The sequence below is a fragment of the Micropterus salmoides genome, unplaced genomic scaffold, assembly GCF_014851395.1.
Source record: "Micropterus salmoides isolate LMB-PRFRI ecotype aquatic unplaced genomic scaffold, ASM1485139v1 Ms_hic_scaffold_12, whole genome shotgun sequence".
Taxonomy (NCBI): domain Eukaryota; kingdom Metazoa; phylum Chordata; class Actinopteri; order Centrarchiformes; family Centrarchidae; genus Micropterus; species Micropterus salmoides.
Genome location: NW_024040263.1, coordinates 10,562,488 through 10,579,149, shown reverse-complemented (window position 1 = coordinate 10,579,149; position 16,662 = coordinate 10,562,488). Strand labels below are relative to the sequence as shown.

General features: G+C 39.0%; 2 protein-coding genes across 3 annotated transcripts; one reads left to right on the top strand and one right to left on the bottom strand.

Annotated features, from left to right (window-relative positions):
• Positions 1–3,980: 3,980 nt before the first annotated feature.
• Positions 3,981–8,265, top strand: si:ch211-145b13.6 (ecto-ADP-ribosyltransferase 5). 2 transcript variants are annotated; one of them, XM_038713309.1, is made up of 4 exons: positions 3,981–4,117; positions 4,352–4,439; positions 4,528–5,237; positions 7,408–8,265. In XM_038713309.1, exons 2-4 carry the CDS (start codon positions 4,380–4,382, stop codon positions 7,475–7,477), a joined length of 840 nt encoding a protein of 279 aa, XP_038569237.1. In that variant the 5' UTR covers positions 3,981–4,117; positions 4,352–4,379; the 3' UTR covers positions 7,478–8,265. The 2 variants fall into 2 exon arrangements, with proteins under 2 accessions (XP_038569237.1, XP_038569238.1); XM_038713310.1 differs by lacking the exon at positions 4,352–4,439 and having other exon boundaries at positions 4,033–4,117.
• A 1,319-nt stretch (positions 8,266–9,584) lies between these two features.
• Positions 9,585–16,364, bottom strand: tacr3l (tachykinin receptor 3-like). The gene is made up of 5 exons (XM_038713308.1): positions 15,779–16,364; positions 14,682–14,870; positions 14,345–14,495; positions 11,395–11,591; positions 9,585–11,297 (listed from the first exon to the last, which is right to left on the bottom strand). The coding sequence occupies exons 1-5, from the start codon at positions 16,144–16,146 to the stop codon at positions 11,075–11,077; spliced, it is 1,128 nt and encodes a 375-aa protein (XP_038569236.1). The 5' UTR covers positions 16,147–16,364; the 3' UTR covers positions 9,585–11,074.
• Between the last annotated feature and the right edge of the window lie 298 nt (positions 16,365–16,662).

Below are 16,662 nucleotides of genomic sequence, written 5' to 3'. Positions count from 1 at the left end.
CATTTATATACAGTCTATGGTTATAGCCCAGACAGCAGCACTGGTTTTGGTTTAACAAAGAACCTGTACTGTTTATTAGATACAAGCAGTGTAGATGATTAATGATTACAGAAATGTGAGGCGATGATTAAAGTTCAGATTTCCGGCATTTTTTTTTCAAAATAAAGGTCTTTCACTACTGACGACAACGACCAGTCGCTATCAAAATATGAACATAAAAGCAAGAAAAACACACAAACTGCATGGAACATTTATTTAGAGACATCTCTGTCTTGAGGTACTGATACTGGCATGACTGTCATACAAGAAAAACACAACAAATACACATACACATAACATTCAGTTCAGAACCGTTTCTGAAACCAATAACAAGACCACTTGTTACAACAGTAACAGTCAAAACATTGGCAAAGGAAATTGTAAATAAATAATAATATGTGAAACAAACTTTATAATTGATCAAAGAAAAATAAATAAATCATAAATACTTGATGAATACAAAATAATTCTAAACAACAAATAAAATATCAGCAGCCATGAGGATCATGGTTAAACATTAAACACATTTTGTTTTGTTTTTTAAAAAGTGCATGTATAAAAACTATAAGAACATGTTTTTCTCCTGAGGAACAAATACTGGCCACTGTCATAGACCATTTAGGAACATTGCATAATGAACTCATTTCTTCTTGTGTCAGTCAAGTTCAGGCCATTTCAGTCACTTAGGCAACTGCTTCATGGTACTTGACAAAGCAGTTGCGCTCAGCATTGAGGCACAGATGGAGCTGGCAGACCCTGCAGAGAAGGTTTGACCTCATGATGTTACCCTTCCTGCTGCATTGCTTGCAGGTCTGGCGGCTTTTGCTATAGACAGGGGCATGGAACAGTGACGCATCAAACCGCACAGAGTAGTGTGGCACGTGACTGCGGTGTCCCCGGATAGGCTTGGGGATATCAGCAGAGGTGCTGGAACTGCCTGACAGTGGTGCTGAGCTCCTGCGGGGTCGAGATGTCATTGACTTTGAGCTACTGGCTGTCTTGAACACCTGGATCCTGAAGTTCTTCAGTGACAGGCCATCATTCACACCAAGAGCCTTGCTGTCACGCCTATATATTATCCAGGCATTAGTGAGGCTGACATCAATGGCATATGCAAAGAGCCACATGTACCATCTCTTGGCTCTCAAGGGAGTGCGGTAGAGGTGGACCAGCATGTCACTCTTGTCAATCCCTCCCATGTTTGCATTATAGCTCTTGATGAGATATGGACAGCTCACTTGTCCCTTTCGCTTGGTTTCAATGCACTACCTGTAGACTGAGGACCAAGGCTCTACCCCCATGTCTGTTGACATCAGAGTGACAACCTTGTTGTCTTTCCACCTGACCATCAGGATCCCATCATCACTAGTGATGTAGTCACAGGTACCACGAGGGACAGCCTTCTTCATCATCTCTTTTTGATGGGCCTGAGTGGAGCATTGCCAGTCCTGTTGTCCCTGACTGTTCCTGTGTACCGGCAGTTCTTGCTCTTGAGGTATATAATGGCGAATAATAAAACCCCATTTGTCTGGCTTGGATTTTATGTACTGCCTCAGGTTGCCAGCAGTCTTGCCTTTGTAGGCAACCATCACCTCATCAACAGACTGCTTGGGGGTCTCTGGCTCTTTTCTGAAGGCAGTAACCAGATAGTTGAACAATGGCCAGACTTTGAAGAAGTGATCATTGTTATTGAAGTGGACAACCCTCTTCAATAACTTGAAGCGCTTGGATGACATCAGGTTTGCAACTTGTGAGACCCTGGTCTCCATTGCCCAGTAGTCATCAACGGAGGTCAGCAATCCCCATGTAGATGAGTATAGCCACAAAGTTCATAATTGCATCCTCAGTGGTGGCAAAGGTGGTGTTGATGTTCATCTGGGTTGCATTTAAGTTGGTTTGATATGTTATGTGCAAGATTACTTCGTGGCTGAAGTACCTGCTGAAATAATCAAATGGACTTTGGATGAAGTCAGGGGGAATGTGCTGGTATTCAGGCAGGGGTGGGTTGTCCAGGTCAACCTTCTTCCAGAGGGTTCGCCGGGGTTCTGGCTTCCTTTTGTTGGCTGGCCTCTTTGCCGGCTCTTGATTTTCATCATTTTCGTCCAGGTCCTCGTTTTCATCCAGGTCCTCATCTACAAGCACCTCCACTGCAAGCCGCACGCACTTCCTTTTGGCAGAAGGGCCATCGATGTCCAGGTTGTGGGTGGGTGGAAGGAAGTTGGGATCTGCCACATCATTGTCTTCTTCCTCTGAGCTATCATCATCGCTGATGGCAGGGTTTACGGGAACAACAACAGTATCCCTCTTCCCATAAAATAGCTGAGCAGACAACTGCAAAAGGAATATGCTTTTAAGTCAATATTAAACCAACTCTGATTTATTTGTTGAGGGAAAACAGTAACAGTGTAATGTAGATCTAATAGGAAAAGAGTATTGACTTAGAAAATATAAAAAACACAATAAAAACAGAAAATACAATTATAATTATTGTTAGTACCACTTATATTTGCTCATAATTATGTTTTATCACAAACCAATATTCAGTAATTAAAATCAATTCACACAGTACTAGGCCTCACACTAACAATAAGCACGTGTGTATGCAATTTAACTATAATAAAAAAAAACATACATTCATAAGGCATATGTCTAAAAATGGACACTTGTGCCACTCATGCTAGTCTTAGGTGAACGGGGCATATGATCAAATATGGTGCATTTAGTTTTAAGCCAAACATTAAGCTAATTTTTACAAATGCTATGCAAATAACAACAATCTTAATCTTTAACACAACTATTCGACCAAATAATTTTTGAGTTACATCAACTTACCATGTTTAGTTATGATGTTATTACTATAGCTGTGTATAGCGTTACATTTTCTTCTGCTTTAATAAACAAATATATATTTTCTTCTGCTTTAAATATAGAATATGACACACACACACACTCGAACTCTTATGCTACCTGATACTTGTAATGTTTTATCTCCATGTGCAGCACAAATAGGCAACATAAATGAAATACATTTCTACGAAATAGTACTGGCATTTTAACTTGATAACAACTAGAATATGTGTTTGGTTCATGCAGGTCAGTGAAAAGTGTTACCCATGGATGACAGGATGGTAGGCTATGTTGTCAATCATTGGTCCTTCAGCTCCTGCCATTCAAACTGAACAGTTCAGTGCTCTGCATATCTGAGCTTCAGCAGGCTCATACTGGACCAACAAGGGATGAAGGAAGTGACAAGTCCTGTAGGGAACAGCGAAGAAAACTGGATGAAATGGATTTTCAACATTCATTTAATTTTTAATTTCATTACATTTCACAAAGCGGTTCTGTACTACATTTCCGATAAGAAACATATTTGTTCATTCCTTCCATACAGAATGTAAATGCCTGTATGAAGTATTATTTTAATATGAATTGATTATCATGTTTCTCACAATCAAAAAAGACACACACAGTTAGCTTAATGTCTCCACTCAATTTGACCTAGCCTGTGTTTTTTTTGTTTTTCTATTTATCTTACAATTTAATTTATTTTAGTAGTTTGCTGACAGCTAAAATGAATTGCTATGCACTGCTGAATGTAAAAAATGTGAAATAAGTTGCCTGAAAAAATCTTAATGCCCAAATGCATTGCATTGCACTTCTGAAAAACCTGGAAGGTTATATGTAAAACTGGCACAATTTTAAGCTGAACTGGACTACCTAAAGAAGCTGAGAGCTGAAATACATTGCTAGAAAAAATCTGGAAGCTAAACTGCAATACTAGTGCTGAGTCAGCATTCACACTAGTTTATTACTGGTTTGGAACATTTAGGCTTGTCTGGGTTATAAAATATCTTGAAAAAAATCAGCAAGATCTTCTGTACATAGCTTTAGCAGAACAAGTATCTCAACAGGTCTTAGAGGCTCGCAGTTATTTCCTGCAGCAGGAAACGAGAAGGAGTTGCTAAGTGAGATAAGGTTTTCCGTTTCCCCAAGCTGAGAATGACCACACCCCTGCAGTTTGATGTCCATGGACTTGATTTTCTGAGTTGCTCCAAGAAATTCACTTTCCTTGTTTCAGGTATGAGATTGTCAGCATTTTCATGATTTATTTTTAGATAGAATATAAGAAAAAAATGTGCTTCGATCTTTCATGTTCCGAGGAAGGAGAGCTGATAAGGGTGGATTAAGGGCTTGTCTAAACAAAGTATTTGAGCAATGAGACAGATCATCCTACTTCTGGACTGTGTATAGCGTCATGGAACGTTTTATTCAAGTTTGGTCCTGCAGTGCTTTTCTTTGATTTCTGTTTTAGCGGTTTGTGCATATAGAAGACAAGAATAATGTGGGACAGAAGAAAACTTAATCTTGCTGCAATCATTTTCACAGCTCTCTATTACAAAGTAAGTATTATTTCTCTTACAAAGAGCTATTCAAAACATGTATTCTCTTCTCTTGAACCTATATTTTGAATTCCATGCTCAATTAAAGGAGACTGCAGAGAGCGCAACACCGCTGGAACTGGACATGGCCCCAGATGCTGTAGATGACATGTACAGTGGATGCCGCAACGAGACATTGGAAAAGTTTATCCATTCAGGTCTGTTAAAACAAGAGCTAATTGGCAGTAAAACATTCCAGAAAGCATGGAATGCAAATACCCAGTGTTCAAAGCTGTTACATGGAAAACAAAAAGAACATACTTCTGCACTTATGGCATATGTTAACGCAGATGAAACATTTAAAAACAAATTGGACCATGCAGTGAAGACATCGGGCGTGAATGTTAGCTTCTATGAAGACCACTTCCATTTCAAGTCTCTTCATTTCCTGCTCATGGATTCCATGACACTGCTGAGTCCAAATCAGTGCAAGACTATGTATGTTTTGTCAGAAAAACAATACAAAGCACAAAAGGGCTCAAATGTGAGACTTGGAAGGTTCACTGAAGTTCAGTCAAGCTATAATGAGTTAAAGGATATGCAAGATTTGGACGAAGTTGTCATCTTTAACATCACTTCTTGCTTCCTTGTCAACCTGGGAGACATTTGCAGCGAAAAGGACTCTGCTCTCATATCTCCAGCTGAAGTCTTCACTGTGGAGGAAATAAAGGAAATAGCACACGATGACCAATCCTACACTGAGATTGTTTTGAAACACTCAAAACTGTACAGCTCGCACAACTGTTACATCTTTTCACGGTAAGACTCACATTTTATTGATAATTACATATTTTGCTCAGTCCCATAATTATTAGCAACAGTGAGTTTGGTTATCTATATCTAAACGAGAGAGTTAGATCCTTTTTGTTTAACCAGAAACAAGTCACTAAAATAGCTCGTCATAAATAGTAATTTTACCTCTCTGGTCTACCTCTGCCTCGATCGCTTAGTTTATTTGTGTGACTTTAGTTGTTTTAAACCCTTTAAAACAACTTAAGTCACACAATAACACAAGCAAACAAAAACACCAAAGTCACACAATAACACAAATAAAATAACTGACCAGGGCTGAGGTACACCAGCAACTCCCGTGTTTGTAAAATTACTATTGTTATCAATAGAGTCTGGAGGCTTTGACAAGAGCGACTGTTTCTGGTGAAAAAATCAAAAGGATCCTTGTGACGAAGTGGGTTTGCTCACCATTTGTCCCATACAGGCCATTACCTTCTAGTTTATGCGTTTCTTTTTTTTGTAATTTACCATAGCTTGTGTAAAAGTGCACCACTTGCTATCCTGGCTTGTTTGTGTTTGCATTATGTTACGGTCGACAGCAAAGCATATGATAAGTTAGAGTAAACACACAGTCATAAGTTAGTTTCAGCTCCATTTTATTAGGTTGCAAGTTTAAACATGGTTTAATTGTTTTCCTGTGTTAATACCATAGACAGTATATTACTGGACAAAGCCACCCCGCTGTTTTGAATGGAGAGCAGTGAAGCCAGCTTTAGACCAATAAAATACTACTACAGGGCCACTTCCTGTTGGCACCAGCGTCTGCTGCACATGATCGCGCAGCATAACCGTGGTTTAATGACATAGAACAACTGCAGAAACACTGTTGTTCTGGTAGCTGTATAAATGTGCCAACAGAAAGTTTCATGGCTCAGTGTGTTTGACTCGGATCGTCACTGTTTAATCAGCCCACCTACAAGGTTCACCTGTCAAACACCAAAGCAGCAACACTGATTGCTCTGATAGTTTTTTTTTTTTTGATAGCTGAGAGTTTATAATCCAAGCAATACGGTTACATCTCACATGTGCGATGGGGTGTCACAGGGTTTTGACGTCATTTTTGGGCCTACATGGATCCCTCCATGCAGGCTTTGGTTTGGCTTCACTGTCCGATCTCTGGCTTACGCCCTTGGTTAATACTTCCTTTGTTCAGTTCCACCATGCAGTACAATTGGGGAGGGGCCAGCCTAAGCATTTCCTGTTTTATAGGAATAGGGTGGTCATGGATGTCATCACTGGGCCAAACCAAGTAGAGGGTTTCTTTCTTTATAGGAATGTTTCTTTTGGTTGTTTTTGATTGTTATAAATAAATGTGTGAATAACCCTGACCTGTTTTCTAGTCAGTGGGAGCGGAGTGAACTGGTAACTAAGATTTCTAGGTATTAATGTTATGGAGTAGATCAGCCTGCATCAGTTGGGTGTGAATTGACCACCTTATATAAACAGTGGGATTTGCCCTCCCAAGGGGAAAGCGGTGAGGCTGTGCTGCTGTGAACACGTGCCTTTTGTTAGCAAATAAATAAATAAATAAATAAAACAATCACCTCTGTGAACATATGATGTTTGAGTCTGCCTACCTACCACCTGCCTAGCCACTCTGGCAAGGCTACACCACAATCCTACTCTTTAAAAAAAGGTCTGTCTCTAGCTTGCTCAATTCTGGACCAATTCCAAAAACGTAGACACAAAAACATGGTAATTTAAGGTCCAGGTTAGAAAATACCAAAGTTACCCTTTAAGTTCCACAATGATGGATGATAGTTTAGAGCCTCTGACAACATGACTTCAGATCTTTAGTATTTCTCTAAAACGTTTAATATGAATGACTAAATAAGCAACAATTAAGTATACCAGAAAAAAAGCCTTTATTCCCTTGTGTGTGTGTGTGTGTGTGTGTGTGTGTGGTTTAATCAGATTTGATTTTGACAGCACAGACAACATTATAGCAAACTACTTTCATCAGAGTTTGATGCAAATATTGTTAATTGGTGCTTACAGGCAGGAAATGTTATCTTCATAGGACCACCTTGCATTGTAATAAGAAGCTGATTGAGAAAATTGATTTTCAGGGCCTAAAATATATTTTGATATACAATACTGTGTATTCATCTCCCTCTTTTTGTTTCCATCTCTTTAGGTCCCCAGCTGATGTCTCCACCCAGTGGCTTGTGTTGGTGCTTGTGGCTTTATCTCTTTTTTTCCCTTAAAGGTTCAGTGTGTGAGTTCTAGTGACATCTAGTGGTGAGGGTTGCTAATTGTACCCCCTCAAAGCGAGCAGTATAGCTATGCAGGACAAAGATGTCATCTATGAGATAAAAGAGATTGCCACACAATAAATCACGTACGTTTCTTTTGGATATATTAAGAAATTAAGAATTAAGAATTTTTTCAATATTATTGTTACTTTTTCATTAATAAACAACAGCCACATGAAAAGTGGTACATGATGTATCACACTCCTATAATACATTATCTTACATCTTGGGAGGGTTGGCTCATCTGGACTAACATACTAAAGTAACTGAAATTCTCAAACACGATCACATCTAGTGCATCAAGTATGACAGATACCAGGACAATGTAAGCCTCACTGTTTCTGCACAGTCCATTATAAGCCACATAATACATGAAGTTTACAAAGGCATTGGCTGGTGAGGATCAGCTCCTCTCGCTTTGCTTAAATAGAACAATCTGCAAATATTAACAAAATGTCTTTTTAAATTTTTTGAAATACAAAAGAAACACAAAGTAGTACTGACAGCCATAATTTCAGCTTGTGGTAAAATGGTGCAATGTGGTAATGGGCATTTAGCATGTGAAATTAAAAATTACATATTTGTGAGCACAGTGGTGAAGCAATATCCAATAAGTTTTTTTAATGCAAATTCGGAAAGTATTTATTATTGGTCACTTGATAGGCACACGGTCTTGTTATATATCACCATTAGCAGTTAGTTGGATTGGTTTATTCTTCAGCGCTGAGCTTTGGCTTGTGGTGTTATGTTAGTTGGATTAATTTAATTCACAATAAATGCTTTTCTACCAGTCAGTAAAAGTTTAGCTGGCTGATGCTTCCATGCTCTAAGCTAACTTACGGTTTTATTGCCAATTAACGTTACTGATCAGCTGATTGTCTCGCTGACGTATCCGGTAAAGCCAAACCACAGGCTGGAAAATAAGTAACGTTAAGCGCCGTGAAATTAATCCATATTTCACACCACTGACAGGAGAAACATGTCAGGGCTCTCTGTGATTATGGCCAGCTTCTACCTAAGCTATCAAACAACAGATTTCATTTGCATCTAAAGTCTGACAAACAATGTTAATTACCTGTCCAGCAGAAAACAGACAACTTCAGAACCGCGGTCTTTATACACCACTGAAAACATATTTATGGATCTTATATCGTATTTCTGTCAATAGAGCCTCAGAAATATTACACACTGAACCTTTAACTGTTGAGCAAAAGCATTTAACATCTCAGTCTAACCCGGGAGTTATTACGACACAAAAAAATGCTGTGCTTATACTGTTTAGCTATGAACAATCGGTTTTGCTGTGATGCCTGCCAACTTTTGCAGCCAGTGCAAAAATACAGTCATGTCACAGTCTACCATTTTGTGAGTTATACAATTAAATCTCCTTTTCTTTACACATACCAGCAAAAATATATTAATATCAATATTTCTGAGATAAGGCTATTTCTTTTGTTTAATTTTTTTGTGTGACATTTTATGCCTTTATTAGAGAGTGTAAAGCAGAGAGAAGACAGCAAATGACTGTAGAGAGAAGGGAAACAGACAGGAGCTGTGTAGAGGAAGTAGGTTCATGGTCGGCATTGTCTATGCTTAACCCCAAGGCCACCAGGGAGCACCAAAATAAGCCATTTTCTGCTTTTAGATGGGCTTTCTAAATAGATTTTCTTTTTTAAATAAAGTGGTTGAACTGTACCTTGTTTTGCTTCATACTTTTTATGTACTGTATGTATGTTCCAAGACTGACCTATAAGCATCTTTTCATGTGACAACTACAATGACTAGTTTGCAAACAGTTACTGTAAGTCATCAAATGCAGGCTGGATCCCACCTCCTACTTTGAACCAATTGTTTAAGATTGGTTCACATTTTTTTTTTTAGGTAGGCAAATTTGTTGGTAAATTGCTGTACTTCCAGTGTATGACTTAAACCACAATATCTTGATTTGATTCGGGCGCCAGTCCATCACAGGGCCACACCAACACATAGACGAACAAACACTCACACCTAAGGAAAATTTAGGGTAACCAATCAACCTAGACTGCATATCTTTGGATGGTGGGAGAAATAAATAACATGTAAAATGTAAAAACAAAAAGACAGCTTTTTAGTAATTTAGAGAGATACAATTTACTTCTCATCAGACTGATACTGATACAAGCAGTGTATACCACTGTGCACCATCGTTGGTCCATGCAGAACAATTCAACACTATTATTACACATAATTGAAATAAAATATAACAAAGACACAGATGCAATGTTAAATGCTTTTTTTCATCATAATACAACAATAAAACACATCATCACCATAAAATATATACATAATTTGTGCCTGTGTGTTTGAGTGTGCACAAAATTATTATAACACACACAATGTACATACACTTACTATATACAAAAGTCCCAAAAAGTCTCAATATTTTAAAATGGCACATGCTTTCTTCAACTGACAAAAATTACAGCAGCAAGCACTTGTGAATGTACATTCTTTCATGAAATGCAGGTAACATCCAACCAGGATCCTTTAGTATCAGTCTCACTAGATTTAAGTGAATGGTGTTGTGTCAAATACACAAATGAATGGTTTGTGTATTTGTTATTAAGTCAATATGAACCAGTGATGAATTTGAAGTTTGACACCAAAATAAAAATATATTAGAAACATATTTAAAATATCTGGATATAATAATCATGCAGAGTTTTAAAATACCTTGACTCAAACTATCAACCATATTTTACAGCAGAAGCTTAGTAAAATTAATCAGACAAAATAAAGTACAGAACATAAACATGGAAGCAAACATAATGTAGGCTATTTAGGGACCATTGTACTAATTAAATGCTGATTACTTTCCCGTAATACCAACGTTAAAAATCCACTTACACATTGATCAATTATCTCTTACTGACTGGATGAAATACCCTTTTTTGGGATTTTACAAAATTGGAACTTGCCTGACATTATTTAGTCTAATTACACAAACAAGCTGACCTAGATACATTTTAGAAAATTTTGAAAAGTATCTAATGAACAGCAGTAATTTATAATTTAAACAAATTACCCTCCAAAATAAACTTCAAATCAATGAAAGGCAATGATGTCAAAAGAATGAGATATTTTGTTATATCTAATATCTGGATGATACGCATGTTTTCAGTTATTTGTCAAAACTGATTAAGATTCCATTTTATCAATTTTGATAGTCATTTGAAAAAAAATACCCCACCATGGCTGATATTACTCACTCTGCTACAGAGACAGGGGTTTTCAAAATCTGACACTGTGGGCCCCTCACTTCAGAAAAAAATATATGCAGTATCTCTGCCTCCCGTGCAACTCACCCGCTCCCCTCTATAAGTTTAAAAACCTCTTGTGCAGTGCCAAACTCAACACTGTGCCCAGATTTATAAATGTTCACCACACCGATCAGAGTTGATAATAATAATATTTAAAAGTTCAATGAGTAAACAAAAAACAACCCCATCAGCATTTGTCAGCTCAAAAGAATGTATCAAACAAACCTAGTGAGCATTCAGCTGGAGACAACTAACTGTCTTTATTAGTGGGCTCAGAGCTGAGTCTTGACCTGTGTCCTCGAGAGCAAGTGCTCTTGTCTTTGCTGAGGATGCTGGTGCCGACCCGAGAGAGGGTGCACATGCTGCTCTGGTGACCCGGTCGAAGTCTTGTGTTTTGGAGTTCCAGCTCATCGTAGCTTGAGACCCGGACAAAGGGACACCAGCGGAAAACCCGCTTGAAGCCGGCCCGGAACCTGCGGCCATATCAACCCCTGACATGTAATTGTGCTGCTGTGTGTATATATATTTATGCATACGTGTGTTTTGTTGGGGGGACTTATTTGTACTCACCTGCTGTTGAGGCAGCAGTAGATGATGGGGTTGTACATTGTGGAGCTCATTGCTAGCCACAGCACGGAAAGGTAAACCTGCTGGATAGACTTCCACTTGATCAGCCGCTTGTTGAGACCCGTCACAATGAAGTAGACATGATAAGGCAGCCAGCAGAGGGCAAAGGTCGCCACTACGATGATCATCATCTTCACCACCTGCAAGAGAAATGAGAGAAATATCAGCATTATTGGCAGGACATCACCCCAACTAGACAGCTTTCCTCAGCATACAAGCTGCAGTAGTGTTGCAGTCAAGCACAGGCGTGTTTTAGAGCATAATGAAGTGCAACAATGATCAAAATAATCACAATAAAGAACGCAGTCGAAGCTCACGACATGAAAAAATAGCATACGGAATATAACTGTAAGTATCCCATAAAACAAGACAAGAAGAAATCATCATTCATGTCAGAGGGTTTTAAGTACCAATGTAAACTCTCCCATTTGATTTAAAGAACATCTGAGCCAACTCAATGCCCACAAAATGGAGCTCATTTCACTGATTATAAGCGCTGAAATGTCAGGCATACTGGAAACTTCTCATTGTAATTTTATGAGAGCCTTAATTGTGTATGTTGTAAAAATAAATAATAAAAATAATAAATAAATAAATAATAAAAGACATAGCTTGCTAACCTGGATTGCTAGTTTTGCATGAGAGCAAGTCACTTCCATGAGATAACAGAAGCCTTACCATAGCACCTCCTCCATTTAAGTTACATAGATTGAATTTAGGGTTTTGTTTGTTGTTTGTTTTTGCCACTTGGGAGCAGCGGAACAAACTGTAAACACATCAGACATATCATATTATAAAGTTTTAACGGCAAACATGTTAGACTGCTTTCTAACACATACGAAACTTTATAATTTGAAATGCCAGATGCTTATTTTCACATATAGCAGACACCAAGAAACATTAGCATTCATTTGGAGTAAAGTTTGTGACCTGATGAATGTACAATATTCTATCTCATTTTAACTCTTTACCAACTTCTTACAGAACTTCTGAGAAAAAAACCCATCATGCTCTTGAGCCACTAAATGCTTCACTATGTTCAACAGAAGTGTGTCTGGTGGTTGGTAGCATGAGTTTATTAGACCCTGCTGCAGCTGAAGACATGACAAAGGTTGATGAGAGCGGTGAAACTTTGACTAAATTTAACAAATGATGTTTAGCGTTCCCAAGTCATTTTAGTAGAGACCTCTGTTCACACATGAATGCCTGAACAAGATAAAAACAGCTCTTCTTCTTTGCCCTGTTTTCAGTTGGAAAACCCAAAACAGCATCACAGCAAACATCTGGTAAGGAGAGCCCTCCTTTCTGCCCTCTTTGGAAGACTAATTCAGCTCTCAGCCATAAAAGACCCATCCCACCCTGGACATCATCTGTTTGACCTGCTGCTCTCTGGCAGACGCCTCAGGTCAATCAAATCACAAACAAACAAACTTAAGAGAGCTTAAGTCTGTTTGAGAGCTTAACACTGCCAGCAGAATACTGCCAACCCTGCTGAACTGTGTGACTATCCGCATTCAGCACTATAATTGCAATTACATTCATAGAACACTGCACAGATGTTTACATTTTGCACTACTTGTATATATGTCAGCAAATGTGCAAAATCCTGGAGAGCATTATCTCAGCTGCTAACAAAATGTTTTTGTACTGGCAGCTCTTTATATGCACATTGTCCCTGAAGTAGCAGCTATGTTGTTTGTCCCTTTTCCTTCATTCTGATCACAATGAATGGCTGCCATACGAAGAGAGGGAAAGGTCAGTGGTGACGCACCAGACCCAGCAGGTTCCAGGTAGGACGGATGAGAGCGTCACAGACCTAATCAGTGTGTCGCCGCACAATATAGAGCTACGGGGGGTTAAAAGGAGCAGGTGGCTATTATACCATCAACAGAAGCTCGTCTGCTAGACGGAGATGATTGTGACTTCCTCTTATCCAGCCCAGATAGCATCTTATACGTTGACCTTTGAAACAAGCCTGACATTGTCTTGTAGCTTTGTTTCCTGACATTTATAAATCTCTTTGATCTCTCACAGGTCAATTTTGCCAGCAATCTGAGCCTCTGATGAATTATCTTTTTCTATAAAGCCCAAATGGCAAACCTGCACCTGTCTCATGTGGATTGAATATTTGTATGTGTTTGTTGTAGCAAAATAATATTCCCAATGTAAGTCTAGGGAGGAAATCTATTTCCAAGTCACTGTTTTGTTATGTAGTTTACATATTTTCTTACTTCATTACACTCAAATAACAGGCTAAATGTGAGTTCAGATGAAACGTGATGAGTGTTTCATCTGAAAGTGTTCAATTTTTCACTGATTACGTCAGATACCTAACCCTGTCTAGCACTGTCTCTTACAGACCTGCAGTATTTGTGATTTTTTATCAATTGTATTATTTAGCATTAATCCCTGGGCTGTCGTGATAGTTGCTCGTCATGACAGCTGCAATGACCTTAATCCCTGTTCAAGCCAACCCTCACAGTAGCTGCTGCAAAGCACACTGTGCAGTCCGGCTGATGACGTCTTACAGTGGAAAAAGTGCCTCTGGACGCATTTCTCTTCTTCTAGGCTGCCGTTGCAATTGAACAGCAAGCTATGTTTAGTCGCCTGTTTAATGTGTTTTGCTTCCTCCCCAACCAGCAGAGGTCTTTCTAAACATGTGGATCATTATTGCTATAGTGGATTGGTGTCTCTGCACCCCGGGAGATTATAACACGACAAAAAGAGAATATTTATTATTTAAGTTTAGGGTTAAGATTTTGTTAATATTCTTTTAGCCATTTCTTTCTTTGTACAAGGACAACAAAGCTAAAAAAGATAGGTAATGATAAACATAAAACTATTATGTACATAGTTGAAAATCTTGGTTGCATTAAATTAATATGGTGTTTACCTTCCTTTTAGCCCTGAGCTGTCCATGATAGGTATCAGATGAGTCTCCTGGGATCTCCCCTCCCCACAGAGTCACCCCCACAATGGTGTAAGTGATGCCCATCACCGCTAAGGGCAGCACATAGACTAGAACTGTCACTATGATATGATACCTGCAAAGGTGGAGAAACACATCACCAGTATATTTATATCAGTACAATGAAGAGTGGGTGAATGATGAAATGTCTGGGGGTTAATAAACATACGAGAATCTAGATTACAGCTTAGCTTTGCCATGCTAATGAGAATGAAACTTGACATAAGCTAGAGAAAAGGGGTTTGTCTGTCAGTGTTCTCACATGAAGGGGTCGTCGGCCATTCGGGGCCAGGCCACGTAGCAGAGGGTCCTGCGGGGCAGAGCTCGGGTGGTGGAAAAGTAGCAGAGAGGGAAGGCCAGAACCACAGCCAGGCTCCAGATACAGACGATGACTCCCATAGTGGCCTTCGCCGACAGACGATGCTTCAGAGGATAGATGATGGCCATGTACCTGCAGGTCAGAGGTCACTACATAAGCCTAGAAAAATATGCTAGTAAATGCAGACATCACAAATCATGACAGTTTCCATATGTTGCCCTGATACATAGACCTGGGGTTTTATAGGCATGGTCATTATTACAGCTGTCATCTTGCAAAAGAGGTCACTGTGACTCACCTGCTGTGTTGCTCAGATGATTATCTGTCTAAAGACAAGTTCAAGGCTGTTTAATAAAATGGGCCAAAGGTTCGCCAAAATGTCACACCACTGTTTGAAATCAAAGCACTGAGAAGACTTAAGTCATCAGTGATGATATTTCTACTAGTCATCACTGATTTCCCACTAAGGTATACATGTATTTTGGTATTTTGAGTAAAAAGTGCTCAGACATGTATGCTCTGCAGTAAACTAAATGTCACTTTAGTTAAAATTTTGGCTAACAAAGTCAAACCAGTGATTTGCTAATGATGCATTTCAGGTTTTCCAGTTTTCCAACTGAATACTAGAACATCAAATTAAAAACGTATATGTATACATGTATAAAATGTATAGAAACTTTCTTTTTATATGGAATAATGTGGTCATCACATGTAGGCTACTGTGGAATTCATCTTCAATTTAAAAGAGGTCACAAATCTTTTAATTTTCATTCAGAGCACTGAAACAACCTTCAGTTGAAATTCATTGTAAGTTATTCTTAAATAAAAGTAAACTGAAAACATTTTAGAGTTTATTAATTATGATTATTGTAAAATTGTAATATATCTCAAGTTATAAAATAATCTCGAGGCACGACAGACACTAGCCTATATAGAAATAGAAAACAAGAATACAGAAATCTTTAATGTATTAGCGGGGGGTAATCTCACTAATAAGACTGCCTTTGGCATGATAATATCTTCAACCATTCAGTCACTACCTGTCGATTGCTATCGCGGTCATAGAGTAGATGCTGGCGAACACAGCTGTGACAGGGAAGAAGTTGTGAAACCTGCAGTACACTTCTCCAAAGTACCACTCTCCATGAGCCGCGTAGATAAAGTTGATGAGCGTGTTGAACGCAGCCATCGAAACATCGGAGAAAGCCAAGTTCAGCAGGAAATAGTTGGTGACAGTCCTCATCCGCTTGTGCGCCAGAATAATCCAAATCACAATCAAGTTTCCGAAAACCGCAACTGCCAGCACAGTGCTGTAAGCCACCGACCACAGCGCGATGCGCCACGCCGGCTGCACAAACTGGTTGGTCAGATTTCTTGTTGTGTTGGATCCGTCCCGTTCAGAAGCCATTCCTCAAGCGTCTTCAGTCGGATCTGCTCCAGACCACTGCTGGCGGGCGACATAAATCACTTGGGCACCACTGATGCGCAGCATAGGCGCAAGAGTGTTAACATGTGACAGAGAGAGCGGTGCTGATGCGGACACTCCCTGCCATCACTCACAGACAAGCAGTGGAGAATAAAAACATAAAAATAAAGAAATATTTTTTCAGCCTGGTATACACAGAGAAATCTTTCTAAGGCTGTCAAGCTGGTATCAGCAAGGCATGAAGGTTATTTTAAGTAAAATACCACACTGTAAAATTGTAAATTGCATTAAGAATGTATATTATAATTACTCGTAATGTAAAAGTAGGATGTTACTGTTGCTGTTGGCTGAGGTGAAGCAATTATAGAACGATTATGTATGGATTAATCTGCTGATTATTTTCTCCATTAATTGATTATGTGAGAAAGTAGTAGGAAATGCCATCACAATCACCCAGAGTCCAAAGTGACACCTCCACAGTGCTGTGTTTTGGCCAAC